The sequence below is a fragment of the Labrus bergylta genome, chromosome 14 (genome assembly GCF_963930695.1).
Source record: "Labrus bergylta chromosome 14, fLabBer1.1, whole genome shotgun sequence".
Classification (NCBI taxonomy): Eukaryota; Metazoa; Chordata; class Actinopteri; order Labriformes; family Labridae; genus Labrus; species Labrus bergylta.
In genome coordinates, this window is record NC_089208.1 from 20,359,384 (window position 1) to 20,374,536 (window position 15,153).

At 40.1% G+C, this 15,153-nt stretch overlaps 2 protein-coding genes across 5 annotated transcripts; one reads left to right on the forward strand and one right to left on the reverse strand.

Annotated features, from left to right (window-relative positions):
• Positions 1 to 1,051: 1,051 nt before the first annotated feature.
• On the reverse strand, positions 1,052 to 10,730 carry brd8a (bromodomain containing 8a). 4 transcript variants are annotated; one of them, XR_002277963.3, is made up of 20 exons: positions 10,525 to 10,729; positions 9,986 to 10,082; positions 9,223 to 9,292; positions 9,071 to 9,120; positions 8,784 to 8,906; positions 8,596 to 8,676; positions 8,413 to 8,477; positions 7,605 to 7,747; positions 7,053 to 7,244; positions 6,087 to 6,165; positions 5,625 to 5,774; positions 5,320 to 5,471; positions 4,711 to 5,185; positions 4,557 to 4,600; positions 4,143 to 4,429; positions 3,823 to 3,915; positions 3,652 to 3,720; positions 3,204 to 3,538; positions 2,021 to 2,065; positions 1,052 to 1,851 (listed from the first exon to the last, which is right to left on the reverse strand). XR_002277963.3 is itself a non-coding variant. In XM_020633398.3 (20 exons), the coding sequence occupies exons 1-20, from the start codon at positions 10,565 to 10,567 to the stop codon at positions 1,792 to 1,794; spliced, it is 2,598 nt and encodes an 865-aa protein (XP_020489054.2). In that variant the 5' UTR covers positions 10,568 to 10,729; the 3' UTR covers positions 1,052 to 1,791. The 4 variants fall into 4 exon arrangements, 3 of the variants coding, with proteins under 3 accessions (XP_020489054.2, XP_020489053.2, XP_020489055.2); XM_020633398.3 differs by having other exon boundaries at positions 3,256 to 3,538; positions 4,143 to 4,426; XM_020633397.3 differs by having other exon boundaries at positions 3,256 to 3,538.
• Positions 10,731 to 13,177: 2,447 nt separating this feature from the next.
• Positions 13,178 to 15,067, forward strand: gng8 (guanine nucleotide binding protein (G protein), gamma 8). Its single transcript, XM_020633396.3, has 3 exons — positions 13,178 to 13,310; positions 14,003 to 14,117; positions 14,743 to 15,067. The coding sequence occupies exons 2-3, from the start codon at positions 14,034 to 14,036 to the stop codon at positions 14,869 to 14,871; spliced, it is 213 nt and encodes a 70-aa protein (XP_020489052.1). The 5' UTR covers positions 13,178 to 13,310; positions 14,003 to 14,033; the 3' UTR covers positions 14,872 to 15,067.
• Positions 15,068 to 15,153: the final 86 nt, after the last annotated feature.

Genomic DNA, 15,153 nt, shown 5'->3' on the forward strand with positions numbered 1-15,153 from the left:
CAATGTTGCTGCACATGTTCACCTCAGCCTCCAAAACGCTTGTTAATCCTTCTTTTGTTCACAGGTGGTGGAGTCTGTCATAAAACATGAATGGTATGTGTTCACAGGGAGTGGTCGTGGCTCTGAAAATATATGAATATATTTCTTGGAGCCTTAGAGCTCCCCAAAACATGTCTGTGAAGTTTCTTGTCAAAATCCACTCTGATCCTGTATCTGATAATGCCTATAAACCCCTATATTTCAGCCCTGCTCAAAACAGGCTGTTTCTGTGTATACAGCTTTAAATATTCGAGACCATGTCCCTCTATAGAATGGCTTGGGTGGCTTGGCCTTTTTTGCACCCTGCCCTATTGTTTAGGGTGAGAAGGCAGACTGAGAGGGCAGAATAAACACCCAGCTGTGGGAGAGTCACCCACCTGGGGGAGGGGTTACTGCCATTTGTGATGTCATAAAGGAGGAACTCTCCAAACGGCCTGTTTGAGCACACATTTTCTGAAAAGTAGAGCAGGGAAAAGACAGAGAAGATGGACTTTTCTTATAATTGAGGAGTTTGTAGACAGGCTACGGACACATAAGTGTTTGATAAAAATGGTAAAAGTCCATTGGGAATGATATGCGACCTTTAAATACAAGTGAAAATAGCTGAATTAAAAAATGTCCTCATTGGTCCTGCACGAGAGTTTAAGCTGTGGAGTATGGTGTTCCCTATTGATGAGAATATGGCGTTTTGTGAAACAGCTAAGAGAAGTAAAGAATCTGGCATGAAGTAAATTTACATGTCAATGTAAAACATTTAAATATACGGAGGTAAAAAATAAACAAATGCAGACTATTTAAATCCCCTGTAGTAAGACGAAGACTTTTCCACAGATTTTTGCACACTGGCCTTTCATGGTCATTTTAGTTTCGACGGCTCTTTCACTGCAGGGCTGATACGAGGAGAAAAAGCACTTAAATGTCATGTGGTGGGTGGCATGTTTTTTTGGTTGCTATTTTGTTTCTGTAAGGTTTTTTTGTGTGCAAATTCATGCATAAAATAATGGGATGAGGGCTCATTAAGAAGTTTTATTGGTCTGAAAATCCACAAAACAGTTCATCGACGTGACATATTTTCAAAAATACTGCAAACAACTAAAGGTATGCATGAAAGTACTGTTTTACAAGAAGTGTAGCATCAAGAGTATCAATGCATCACAAAAAATACACACACATCCAACAAAGGTCTGAACGATTCTTTAAAATGAGGAAAAACAAAAATGTTGTTTTTTTTTTACCAGCAATGAAAATATTTTGAAAATTAGTATGTGCCCCCGATGGTTCAGGTTTTCCAGGTTAAATGAGGTTCTCGGCCTAGGGGTTCAGGTAATACCACCAACATGTTAAATTCATCAACATCAACCACAGATCAACCAGCGCCCCCTCAGGTTAACTGTCAGCTCATTTTTAGATTAGAGGTAACTTTTCATTTCATTTCTACAACCTGATGTAAACCAGAGCAGGCAGGTCTCTGTGATCTGAAGCTGCTGCTGTACAAGGTTTGACCTTGTCTCTCTGAAGGCCCCATTGTTATCTGGAATTATACAGTATGTTATTCATGACTGTATGGCTGTCTCAGAAGTAAGCAATTCTGCAAAGTCAAACCATTTTATCTAGAGTGCAAATAAAAAGTTATACTGCCAGTTATGCAGAGTGAGAGTCTGTGCAGCTGACAATGAATTAATTCAGTCTTGAAGTGTCACACCTTTCACATCAGCTCAGGGATACTATCTGGCAAATCCTCACACTGTAGGTTCATTTCTTCATCTTGAGGTCAGCTTCTATGGCACAACGGCGCCCTCTGGTGCCTCCATCCTACAGACCGCAAAAACACAAAGAAGCAAAAACCTTTAACAGCCCGTTTGGTTTTCACACAAGTGTTCCATTCATTCAACATAAGGCAGCTCAATAAAGATGCTTTGCTTTAGAAAAAAAAGACAAAAAAAGAGAGGAAAATGTTAAAGGCTGTAGAGTGCGTACTTACAAAGAGAGAAAGAAGGAAGGCAGGAGAAGACATGGAGACTGTGTCCTGTAAGAGGAAACTGATGAATATCAGAGCTGTGACTCAAAAGCGCTGTGACAGGCTCAAGAAAAATTCAAGACACAATAAACTTTATATGTAACACAGGCAAGGGTTAATGTGAGATTTAAGAAAGCGACTGTTTAGAAGATTGTTTTATGAACAACATGTGCACATCAGATTCATTTGATTTTCAAAGCACAGCATACTATTTATGACTCTCTCCTGTTTTTTAAGACCAGCGCCCCATGAAATCAACTGTTAATGCTTTCTTTAGGTTACTAAGTGTGCACTTTACCAAACAACTATGTGAGGAAAAAAGACTAAATGACAAAATGTGCAAACAAAGGCTGACTCGTGTTAAAAAGTAGTACAATTAAAACGTATAAAAATCAAAATAGGTAGTTGGCCTTATTTTTTTTCTTCAGAGTAAATAATAGTGGTAAGGTATTGTAGATGCTTTACGACAAATCTTTAACATCAACACTAAGAGTTAATCTCCCGGTCACATTTCCAGGCATAATGCATCGCTGACAGAAATACAAAAACATGAACCTATAATACTTAAGTGTCTGTTTATTTGATACTTTCATGAAATAATTGCCAAACAATAGCTTTCTTGAAGGTTAACTATCATTATAAAAACGTATTGTATGCTTGGGTATATAGTTCTCAGTAACTTTCTTCACATTATTGCATGAGTTCACCTCAGGATAATCATTTCTCTTACTCCAGTCAACCATGGGTTTTAAACTTACCGTAATTGGCAAAGAAAAAGGAATCAAAACACTGGAATACTTAGTGACTTATTTTTACACCAGTTATCTTTGTTTACTACTGTTTTCATAGACATTCTGACATCATGGTTACATTGTAAAAAGTAGGTCAATGAAACACAAAAAAACAAATACGGATTATAGATATTTACATCGTGTTAAGAAAGTGTGGTGGATTTTTGCATTAGTAAAGTAGGCTTCCAACGAAACAGATTTTCACTGTGATGGGTAATCTATTTCATGAATGTTTTGATATTAATTTCATAGCACTGCGAGCAATTAATTGCCAAAAAGCTATCCGTGGAAAATGGCATGCAGATCTACTTTAGCGTTAACTCTATCTTCTACATTTAATCAACCTGTTGTCTCACCCTTGTCTCTTCTTCTGTACTCTCTGCTTTTGTCAAAATTCTAGTGAAGCACCTTGTCAGTGGAGTCCTGTTTGCGTGTGCTCTCACGGCCCCGCAGGCTCTTGGCGCTGATACCAGACTCTGATGTCTCCATGATGAGCTGGGTGGCTAGAAACTGCTGGATCTGCTCTAGGACGTCCCGCTGCATCTCCAGAGCCATGTGGTACACGTCGTGATCCATGCTGTTGTACATGACGGCGTTCTGAAACATCAGCATTATGTCCCTCTGGAACTCGGCCGTGGTCCGGATCAAACCGGTCTCTATGTTCTTTTTTATGGTGGCCAGGTCCATGGGCCTGTGGGTAATAAAGTGGAAAAATCATTTTACTCTATACAGTTTTTTTTTTTACTCTTTATGACCAAGACACGACTATAAAATGTGACCACAGCAAAAGAATCCTGTGCTCACCTGTGCACAATACTGTGGTACCCAGGAGCTATTTCATCAGTTACTGGCTGAAGGAAGACATTTGCATACCTACAACACATCCACACATGTAGTTTATTTCTTTGATGACACAAAGGAACATCAAAATCTACAGTGGGACAAGCTCAGCATCAACGTTTCGGTTTTCCTGACCTGTGATTGGCAGCTGCACGCCACACCAACATAATGGCTTTCTTCCAGATTTTCTGAGCCTGCAGAGCTTCCAGGTCCTCACTGCACATGGAACTGCACAACAACAGCATGCACGAAGAAAGGGAGAAGAAACAGAAAGGCCAAAAGACCATCATCAAGCAGAACCTGATCTGCAGCATGACTCAGTAAAAAAATCATTTTGTTGACAGAAAAGTAAAACAATCTGCTTACACAACATCAACGCTCTATCTAGAGGGCAATCTTTTCACAATTGACACTTGCTTTCCTTGCTGTGTGTGTCTGAAATGTGTTACACTCACAACTGCGATGAGGCAGGGCTGCTGGGGATGGAGTCTGCGGTTGTGTGGAGCTGCAGAGAGGAGGAGGCTGTGTGCAGGCTGTATCCATCCTCGCTCTCACTGGCTGCGGGCTCCATCTCCCCGTCCGGTTCTGATAAGAATCCCTCCACCCCGTCGCCCTCTTCTTCTTCCTCCTCTTCTTCTTCTTCTCCACACACTGCTTGTCGATTGACCTCGTTGTGAACTTTAATCCCTGAGGTGTTTTCTCCTCGTCCCACACTCTGTCCATCCCCCGCTCTCATCTCCTGCTAAGACGTAGACAATTACAGAGAGAATCAAGCTTATGGTGAAGGAATATTGTGGAGCTACACACTGTAGATTTCAGTACAGCATTTGCAAGCATCGTGATCGCTCTGTCCTCGTTTGGTGCTATACCTTTGGATGCCTTTGTTTCAGTGGGTTATCTTCTAATACTGAGTCTGCCAAGATAGTAAAGATGAATAATAAGAAGGAAGTCGTTATGCAAAAGGCCTAGTTGCACACAAACTGCATGTTATTAATACTAGTATTTATGCATGTGCGTGCGTACCTCCAGAAGATTTATCAAGTCTTTGCTGTGCCCACTTCTCACTCTCACTTTTTATGTTTAAATCCAATGAAATCTGACGTTTCTGGTGCTTCATATCTCCACTCTCTCTCATCGCCTCTGGATGTGGAGTTGCTCCAGCGGGGCGATGCTCCAAACTTTTCGAGTTGCATGAGGAGATGGGGGGACGGCCCCTTAGTCCCGCTGAAAATGCTGCAAAGCAGTTATCTTGACTGTTGCACAGGGATGACAGAGAAGCAGAAGTCCCACCCTGATTTTCCAGTACCTCTGTCTTCCCCTCCAGGCTACAGCTAAGAGACAGAGACTGCTGGACCCCTGTGGGTACTGCTGAGTGAGGCTCATGGGGCTGGAAAGGCCCAGCAGTCCAGGCACCAGACAAAGCATGGCTGTTCTCCTCACACAGTGACAGCGCAGCCTCAACTGCAGCTGCATCCAACGCCTCTGCAGTCTCATCCGCCTGTGAAAGAAGTGATATAACTCAGACTGAAATGCCAAAAAAACATGCAGCTTTTAATTAAGAGTTTGCAATGTCCTCAGTGATTGTATGAGTAAGTCATTATCACTTATCCACAATCTATCTCAAATGTTGACCTTGTCCTCAATGATGGCGATGATGTCTCCCACTGTCTTCAGGTCCAGCTCATCTCCCATGTAGGACACGGTCACATCCTCCTCACTGAGCTCTGACACCCTGACATCTGCAGAGACAGACTGGCATCCAGAGGGCGCCATCACATCCACTTCTGCGCACAAACCACAGATTTTCACTGTTCTGTCTTTCAAGACACAGTTTTATTTCATTTTGGTTTCTTTAACTTATCAGGATGTTTTGAGTGTTATAGCCTGTGGATTGAGAATGGATACGGATTATGGATATGCGGCACAGGGGGACAGACCTGTGCTTGCAGAGGATGTCGAGCCAATGGGAACAGGAGTGCCAGCAGAGAGAGAGGCACTGGAGGCCGAGTTTGCACTGACCATGAAACCTAACTGGGCAGAGAACTGGGTGGGACCTGCCTCCAGGAGACGAGATAACATCGGGGCACCTGCAAAGCAAGCATTTGTTCATATTTACACAAAAAGAGCAGAGGGCTGAAAAAGAAGCGCAGGTTTTTGAGCTACATAATGTAGGAGCAAACAACTTAGTAGCAGTTGACTATAGTAGCATAGACAGCAAACATACATTAACAACTACTTTGTATTTTAAATTGAATCTCAAGCAATCAACATGAGAGATGTTTGTTTTTATTTCTGCTTTCAATCATTGTTTATCAATGTTAAGAAAGTAATCCTTGTAAACGTGTGAAACAAGTAAAACATGAAATACTTCAAGGGTTTGAAGTCATGAACGTCTTTACCTGTAGCCTGAGAAAGCGGTTGGGTGGGTGGAGCCAGCTGCAGGTCATGTGATGTTATGGGCACATCTCCATCCCCAATCTGAGAAATAAATATACTGTATATCACATGAAAAAAATTGGCATGCATTCTGATTTTTTTTCTCTCTAGAACATAAACTGTAAAGCATGTCCTTTATTTTCCCTTCATGCAGGCCAAGTATGTCGGAGTAGGAAAGTGAGGATTCAAATAATACTATAAGTATCGTATTATAACATAAGCTTCAGTACTGAACATACAAAAAGCTTTTAACAAGTCAAACACATCCAGGAGGTAACCGCCTGCATTGGTTCTTCATTGAAGAAGAACCTCTGTTGGTGAATGACCAAACGACAGATCCTGGCTGCAATGGCTATGCATGCCATACTGATGATATATGACTTATAAAGCCCGAGGTATGGAAGTTATCAAACCAACACTTTTATAGCTTTCCATTCATAACTACAAATGCACAAGTTGACTTTCAAATAACATGTTTAGAGCTTCCTGTCTAGTTTGAAAACAGAAAGCTCAAATTATCCCTTGACTTGAAAGTAAAAAAAAGGAAAAACCTCTGTTTCCAAAAACAGAGTATTGGTTAGAAGGTTGAGCTTCAGTGCACATGACAACACAAAGAAGGAAACAACTATTCAGCTTTTTCATAACATTTTACAAAGCTGCAACTGAGAGAACAATCCTCACACTGAGATGTTAAACTGAGGTAAAACACTTACTGAGGTTTCTAACTAAACAATAGTCATCTATAATCATAAAAATGATTTTAAAAAATGGAAAGGATTTAAACCTTTGTACAATCAAAAAACAATATCCACACCTACTAACCCTCAAAACAAAAATGACCGATCATAACTTTAGAAACAGTAAACTAAGCCTCTTGTCATAAAAAAAGATGAGATGAAGATGGGATGTCATGAATCAACTCCACCTACTAGTCTAGCGTTTGTAGCCAAGATGTTGCCTTTCTTCAGTAACTCGGACAGAAGCGGGGAGGGCGGTGGTGTTGCTTTCTGGCTCAGGAGCTTCTTTTGGGTGGGGTCATCGAGAAGTGTCCCGATGCTGATGTCATCATTATCAGGTCCAGAAGTCTCCGGAATTGTCATTAATCTGGCTGATCCTGCCGTCTGGAGACGGAGAGGGAAACATGAAGTCTTACAGCTTTACCAATCAAAGAATGCTTCTGATTACTGACTAAGGATCAACAATACTTGAATATGTTTTTTTTTATGTGTTTTTGTCTCCTAAGGGAACAATCAGGAAGTCATATTCTAATTTCGATTTAATGTCTTAATGCATGCAGGTTAGTTAGTTTTAAGTATTAATTTGATGTCGATAGCTAATTTAAACATTTGGTCCACTTGACCCAGCTCATTCATGTTGAGAGAAATACAATTAACAACATTAACCAAAAAATACCAACTAGCACATTTTTTACCAGCTTTTTAAAAAGTCAGATACACAAAGTTGAACCTGAAGTGACTTACATTCTTTGCTGATGCAAGATCCAGTGTCAGGCACTCGAGTGGGTCACCTGGTGAGAAGTCCTGATTTGGGGAGCTACAGCCTGAGGGTGAATGCATGGTGATGCCGGGCATTCGCTTAGGTGTGTTCTTTGCCACCTGTCTGGCTGAAAGAGGGAGGGGCAGCACAGAGAGGATTTTATCAGGCTTTTCCTGTCCTACAGCAAGTACTCATGTTAATATAACATTCTCTTATTGGCATGTTAGCAATCCAACAAGATGATGTGCAAAACATTGCATACCAGCCTTTTGCTTGTTGACCTGCTACTGGCTCAACATGCTCATGGTTAGCATGGAAAAATGGTTGAATCTGACTAAACTGACCAGAGGTCAGACTGAGCCACAACTGGCAACGTTGGGGCCAATCTGCAATTTAATCTGCGATGCCCTCTAATGGCTATTTAATAAAGAAGTATAGTTTGATTTATGTGCTGCTGGTTTTTAAGACAATAAGCTGATTTAAATTAAATATGAAAATATCTCACTGTTCAAGTGTTTTTTTCCCTTGTCCCCCATATCACCTCTACAATACCAAAGTATAAGCATTGATCACTACATCGTTGTTACACAATCTATAAGCTCTGTTTCAAATTATTGTTTTCTATAGCAAACCGTATAACTTACTGAAGATGTGTCAGCTAAGGATTTTTAAACCTAACAACTTTAAGTTAGCAAACACGCCTTCAAAAGGAAATATCTCCAAAACAACTGCACCATAAGTAGGCAAGGTTTTTTCGTGTCACATAATACCCATTAAAATTGAAGGAGATACCCTGATAGGCAGCATCGGTGTTCTTTCTATTCAATTCTGCTTCCTCCTCCTCCCGTTTCTTCTTCCTGACAGACACACAGAGGACCATGTTTTTTCTTAATTGTCCAGGCTTGAACTAAGAAAAAAAGAGAGGAGCAGTATGGTTGTATAAACATGTCAGAAAGAAGGCTTGTTGCTTCTTACTGCTGGATTTCCACCCATATCTCTTCTAGTTTGGAATCGAGATGTCCTGCTTGAATCAGTTCAGTCTCTCTCTTCAGCTTCCTATAAAGACATCATACCACAGTCATTGATGCAGTTTATGATGGAGACACTAGTTTCTTTATTTTGAACATGATGTGTGCATGCTGTTAAAACCCATGACTGTAGACCTGTGCTTCTCTTGTGTTTCTTTGATCAACTTCTTGAGTTCATCAATCCTCTGAGCAGTCAGCCTGCGCACTATCACGTCCTCAACTGTCTCCACCACTTCACCCTTTTCACCACGTTTCCGCCTTGAGGTAAAAAAAAAAAAAAAAAAAAAAAAAATGCATTTAGACATTGCTTTCTGGCATAGACTGTCAATGCATGTGTCAAATGTTTTTCAAATGATGTCATCTATTTAAGCTTACAACTCTGCAAAAAGCATGCTGGGGATAAAAGTAGCTTATGATCTCACTTTGGTGCTTCTGTTGTTTCCAGGAGCTCAGAGTACTTGGAGGCACAATGCTGTGAAGAGCCAGATGACAATCAAGGCCTTTTGTCACAGGACAAAATATCATTAAATTGTCTTTTTGTTCTACAATACAGTGAGCTCAGATGTCATCATACCTTTTGAGAGAACCAGTCAGGTGGTCGCCCAGATTCTGCAAATGGTTTGATTGCTCGACTGACAGACACCCTGTTAAAAATGATCCAATATGAAATGAATACTTCAATCCAAAGCTGCCTCATATTTCTTTTCTTCGGTCATTTATAAACTCCAGTCTAAAGTATTCTAATTGTTTGCTGTCTTTTTGATTGTTATTATTATTTTTAAGCAGTCTTTTAGACTTTTAAGTAAATGCATTTAAAAAACAAAAACCTGCACTGGACAACACAGACAGAGTACCACTGATGGTTACATCTTGATATGTGTATGTCTTTGGACTGTGAGAGGAAACAACAGCATCCATCCTTTCAAAAACAACAACTGAGCATTTAAAAATACGATACAGCGAGTCAATTGGACAGTGCCTGTGTTCCTGAATTGTAATCCGTGATCAAGATTCTGCACTTTATCTCTAAATCAGATTTGCACATTGCAAATCGTTGTGCTCTCTTAACTTGTTGTTTGTAAACTGTCTCTTTGTCATGCAATGCTTTTTATGACGTGTGCTGCTGCCTTCTTGGCCAGGTCACCCTTGTGAATGAGATCCCGATCTCAATGGGTTAGTTATCTGGTTAAATAAAGGTTAAACAGTGCCACCATGTAAATGAAGCCTATGGATGGACATTTTTGCCCACAACCAAAACTAATTTCACCTACAACAAAAGAACAACTGGCACAATGGCTTTAGGCGTAAGTAGCAACAATTAAACAGCGGTGAAGTACCAGTTCTGGTCCCCACTCTTCATGACAGATGTTGCCAAACACAGCTTCTCCCTCACTGACCATGGCTCTGTTGGTCCAAAGACAAGCAGCTTGTGTTCTGCACATGTGGAAGAAAAATGGTAAACAACACATGATGCATATTTTAGGAAGTTACACAACACCTATGTGTCATGCATATTCAACTTGAGTTAACTGCTACAAAAATCTCAGGCCTGGCTTTGTTAATCTCTTGAGCTTCATGTTGATGCCACATAGAGCCGACAGCTCCACTGTGGACACAGAGAGACTGAGGCTGCACACACACACACACACACACACGCACACACACAAAGACAACACTACGTTTTAACATGCAGGAGTTGCATATTGAATCACCGCTTCAAGGAGCTGTCACATCTTAATGACAGCTGTTCGTTATTGCAGGCTCCTCTGCGGGGAGCTTCAGCGCAGGAAGTTAGTGCTGATAACATCCACAGTACGACACTCTCAGTGCTAACATACATAGCATTGGTATTTGCTGCGAGCACAACAGTACTCACTTCCAACCCCGTTTGCCATGTTCCTGTCATCCCGACATCGCATGCATCGCGGAAGATAAGAAACCCAGCGGTCAATAACACTGACGAGGTCCGAAAAACGACACGCATGAAACAATGTAACGTTATTTCGGGTTTTAGCTAGCCGCTCGTACACGCCCACCACCACAGCAGCTCAATGATGGTACAACCCTGGATGCTGAAACACTCACTACTGTTAACTCGCCTTTTTTTTTGGGGGGGGGGGGGAGATTTTATATAAAACTATGAGTTTTCTTGTGGTTTTCGAACAGCAACAACTGCAACAGCAATATGCAAAAACAATAAATGTATTCATAGACTTATTTTTAACCATATTATGCTGAATTATAGGAAGGAATGGTATACGTGGTTATTGTATTTGTTTGCAAGAGTGCTCGGTTATAACTTATTAGTAACCTATTGTTAGATTAGAAAATGCTGCAGCCTTATTTAGGCTATTTTAAATGTATTCAGCCAAAAAGCATGAAGACTTTAGCCAAACAAATCAAACAAATACATTTGTTTTCCCTATAAACTGCCTTAAAAATGAATGGACTTTTTTTTTCCTCCCACACTTCTCAACTTGAATTGACTAATTTGAAATTTTCTTCTGCATTTCAAATAATTCAGAATAGCCTAGTAGCCTAGAGTTGGCTTTTATATAATACCAGTGAGTGATACCAATTTATCTGTGGACAGCAGGAGCTTCAAACTGGAAAATCTGGTTTGCGGCCAGTATGATGGGAAAAATAAACAAACAGCACGCACAGGTGAACTTGGGATCCTATGCTGTGAACCTTTTCAACCAATTGCTTGTAATAATTCTTATCAAATAGCCTATGTCTAGTTGCCCATAATAATATTTTACAGAACCTATCCTATATTCACTTGTTTAATGGTTGATTCATACATACTTGTATTTATTCCCTCAAATTAGATTGTTTTTCTTCATATCCTGTTTACAGCAGAGGATTTTTGATTTGAGTTCTTTTACACAACTTACATGCACTTCCTTTGTTTAAATTGTGCACCTTCACTTTTTACAATACATTGTCTGTAGCAGTAGTTCCACTTCTAATATAATTTTCTTAGCATGACCCATCTCATAAATCTCACCTGAGCTTGCACGCTGAGCATAACATGTGGTCTGAGAGACAACAGTAAATGCTATCTAAACAATCCTCAATTTAGCCTACAAGAAGACAAGCCGAGCTCACACCTCAAGATACAATCATACATGTCATTTTATTGGTCTAATATGTGTATCATATTCACAGCAGGCTCCTGGAGTGATCCTTAAGCTGTTAGAGTTATTTTGAGTTAAGTATGTTTATGAGTTTAGTATGTAAATAGTATTTTTTTTTTATTTGATGTATGCTCTTTTTGACACGTATGTGAAGAAGTAGAGTATGGCTAAAAAAAATAATAATAATAAAAAAAGGACTACGATGTCTTTAAATGTAATCCTGAAAATACTCCGCCCCCTGCTCTGTAATAAGTAAACAGAATCTCAACGTTTCCCCTTGAGAATCATCCAACGCAACAGTGTGCAAATTATTTTTTTTCTGGCCCTTGGTGACAGAAGTTGGCTCTGTAAAGCAGCAGCACTTATAACTCATATGGCCCCTCGTCTTTCACAGAGATAGAGACCACCAATTACAGGGAAACAAATGTTAATGAGGGATTTGACATTTAACTCCATAACACCGCCACTTTGCCCCCTGCTACTGTGTGGAGTAACTGTCATCTCTGCGGGGAAGACAGGCAGCTGTGTAGAGGAGCGCTACATATTACAAACACATTTTTGGCCAGGGAAAAACTAGAACCTTAATCACTTAAAATTCAACTACTGGACACATGATGTGCATGTGTATTTGCTGTAAGAAAGAAACTCTTTTTCTAGTAATTTTTGGAGCATGATGAGAACCTTTATAAAACAGATTATCTCTGAGTCCTTGCTTACTGTTTTGCACAATTACCATGTCACATTTTCAGAGAGACACCCATGGGTTGCATCAGCTTAAATCACACAATACAATACGGATAACATGATGTCAAAGAAACACAATCAGACACAGGGGTTCCTCTACGTCTCCCAAGACAACCTGGAATGCCCCTTCAGAGTGTAAAACCTTCAATGTTCATCTAACTTGCCGTCACAAAGGCACACAAACACACAAAATGAATTGATTACTTCTGGAGGTCCTTTAATTGGAATTCCAACATGAAATCATGCATCCAATCAAACTTAAGATAAATGATGATTACCCTCTATTAAGTGTTCCATAAAAAAATCAAACCCATTATGCTCTTAAATTGATCCACTTTAAGAACTAATTACCAATCGGAAAAATTGATTGAAGTCATGGAAAACAACATTGCTATTCCCTTGAGAGCTTAAGTGTTATGTCCTTTTAGTTGTAAGGGAGGAAATAGTTTTTTTATCCTTATAGTAAGCACACTATAAACTATTTAAATATCATCCCTTTTAAAATATTTGTTTTATCTTCCATCTAAGAACACAAACTCATGTATTATTATCTCTAGAGATGAAGGTCACATGCACCACATGCTGCCTTTAACCGCCGCACTGAGCCCATCCTGGGGGCAGAACCAAGGCTTATTATTTCTAGGAGGGAACCTATTGAAGCTTCACTCCTCATCTTTAATGTCACTTCATTTGTTACAGTAAGCTGCGGTGGTGGGGACCCTGTGGAAGACAAGCGGACTTTTATTAAAGGAGCCAAACTGTTGCTGTTGGTCATTTGGTGAGTCATGTTGTGGATTATTATGAGTTACGGATAAGTCTCGAGAAATCGTGTCATCATTTAAATCAAATTGTATAATCGATAAAACATCCCTGTTTGAGCTCTCTACTTACTCTGCAGGTTCGCTGAGATCAACAGACTATTCAGAAAGTAATGATTATACAAGCATGTGAGAGTTATTATTTGTTGATTGATGGATACATTTATTTTACACTTAGAGGCACAGTTGTTTGGATAAATTGCTCTTTTCTTTTATTGCCTTGTATTTTCCTCATGATTGATCTCCTGTATCAGTCTAGCAGCTGAGCAGCTTATTAGCATCTGGCGGGGAGATTAATAGCCGTAGTAGAAATGATTTATATCTGCAGTTTATGGGAAAACATGTGAAAGAGCAACAAGTTAATGTAAGGTGTATTTACATTCTCAGCTAGCAGTTTCCCCTCCCCCTGGGGAGCCGCTCTGCCCCCCCCCGGCCCTCCTCCTCTGAGATCCTCCCTGTGCCACTTGCAGCTGAGACACAGGGAGCAGAATTAACGAGCAAATTGAAACTCTTTTCACAGCGCAGAATTGATTGTCACACACTGTTTGCGACATCAAGTTTAAACATGTTCGCAATCAGTTTCCACATCAAAAGTGATGCAGGCTGATTTGATTTCTTGTCTGTTAACCCGACATTTGATGGTTTTCTGCAGGCTTGTCTGGCTTTCGTGGCAAAGAGGAAGGATGTCCAACAACATGGCCAAGATTGCAGATGCTCGAAAGACGGTGGAACAGTTGAAACTGGAGGTCAACATAGAGAGGATGATGGTGGGTCAATACATCATAGAAGTACATATACCCAGGATAATCGGAAGTTCAGTTTGGCAAAATGTTGTCTAGACTTAGCAAGGGTTTGTTAAAGCTCCTGAGAGGAGGAACAAAATGAACACAAACTCTTTTGGTTTGTGTTGATTTTGTTGCCCTTTGGAGGCAAAGTGTTATGTCTTATCTCTTTGCTGATTTTGTCCTGAGCATGTTTAATTCATGTGTCCTGATAGAATAGCTCATCCTGTTGTTTTTTTTTCTGACAGTCAAAAGCTCTACTTTACTTGTTTCTGAAAGTATGTTGTAGATGAACCAGTTTTACTTTCAGTTTGTTTCATAACCAGGTAGAAATTCCTCGCAAGAGCTTCAACAAACCGAAAGCACCATTCCTCACATTTCTGTTTCCCAAACTTGCCCCGTTTAGTCTGTTATCAATCTTCAATTTTGCAACAAAGAAAAAGAAACGCACAAAATGTCAATTGTCATGCACCAGCTGGATCACTACCTTTTTGAAATCTAACCCCTCCAGTCAAATCTAGCTGAATTTGTTTCAGTATCTGATGTCAGTGACATGCTTTTCCTTCTTTAGACACGCCCACTAACACAACCTTTTTTTTTCCCCCCACAGGTATCTAAAGCCGCGGCTGATCTGATGGCCTACTGTGAAACTCATGCCAAAGAGGACCCACTGGTGATGCCTGTACCTTCTTCTGAGAACCCGTTTCGAGAGAAGAAGTTATTCTGTGAAATACTATAGCTGCCACATTCACAAAACTAATGTCTGCCTTTTAACATCTAAATTATTTTTAACGAGTGAATTCCATGTTAGCCTTAATGACACAATGAAAATAACTTTTGTACTACTTTCCGTTTTGTAACAGAAGTAGCTCTTTTTTCTCCACCTTGCTTTTTATGTGAACATGACAATGACGGCAATAAAGATGTGTTGAAAATGAGTGCAAAGTTCATGGAAACGTGTCAGCTGCGATGCCTCTCCTTAAGCATACAGTTTGACCTGAGCTTACACATTAACTCAGTA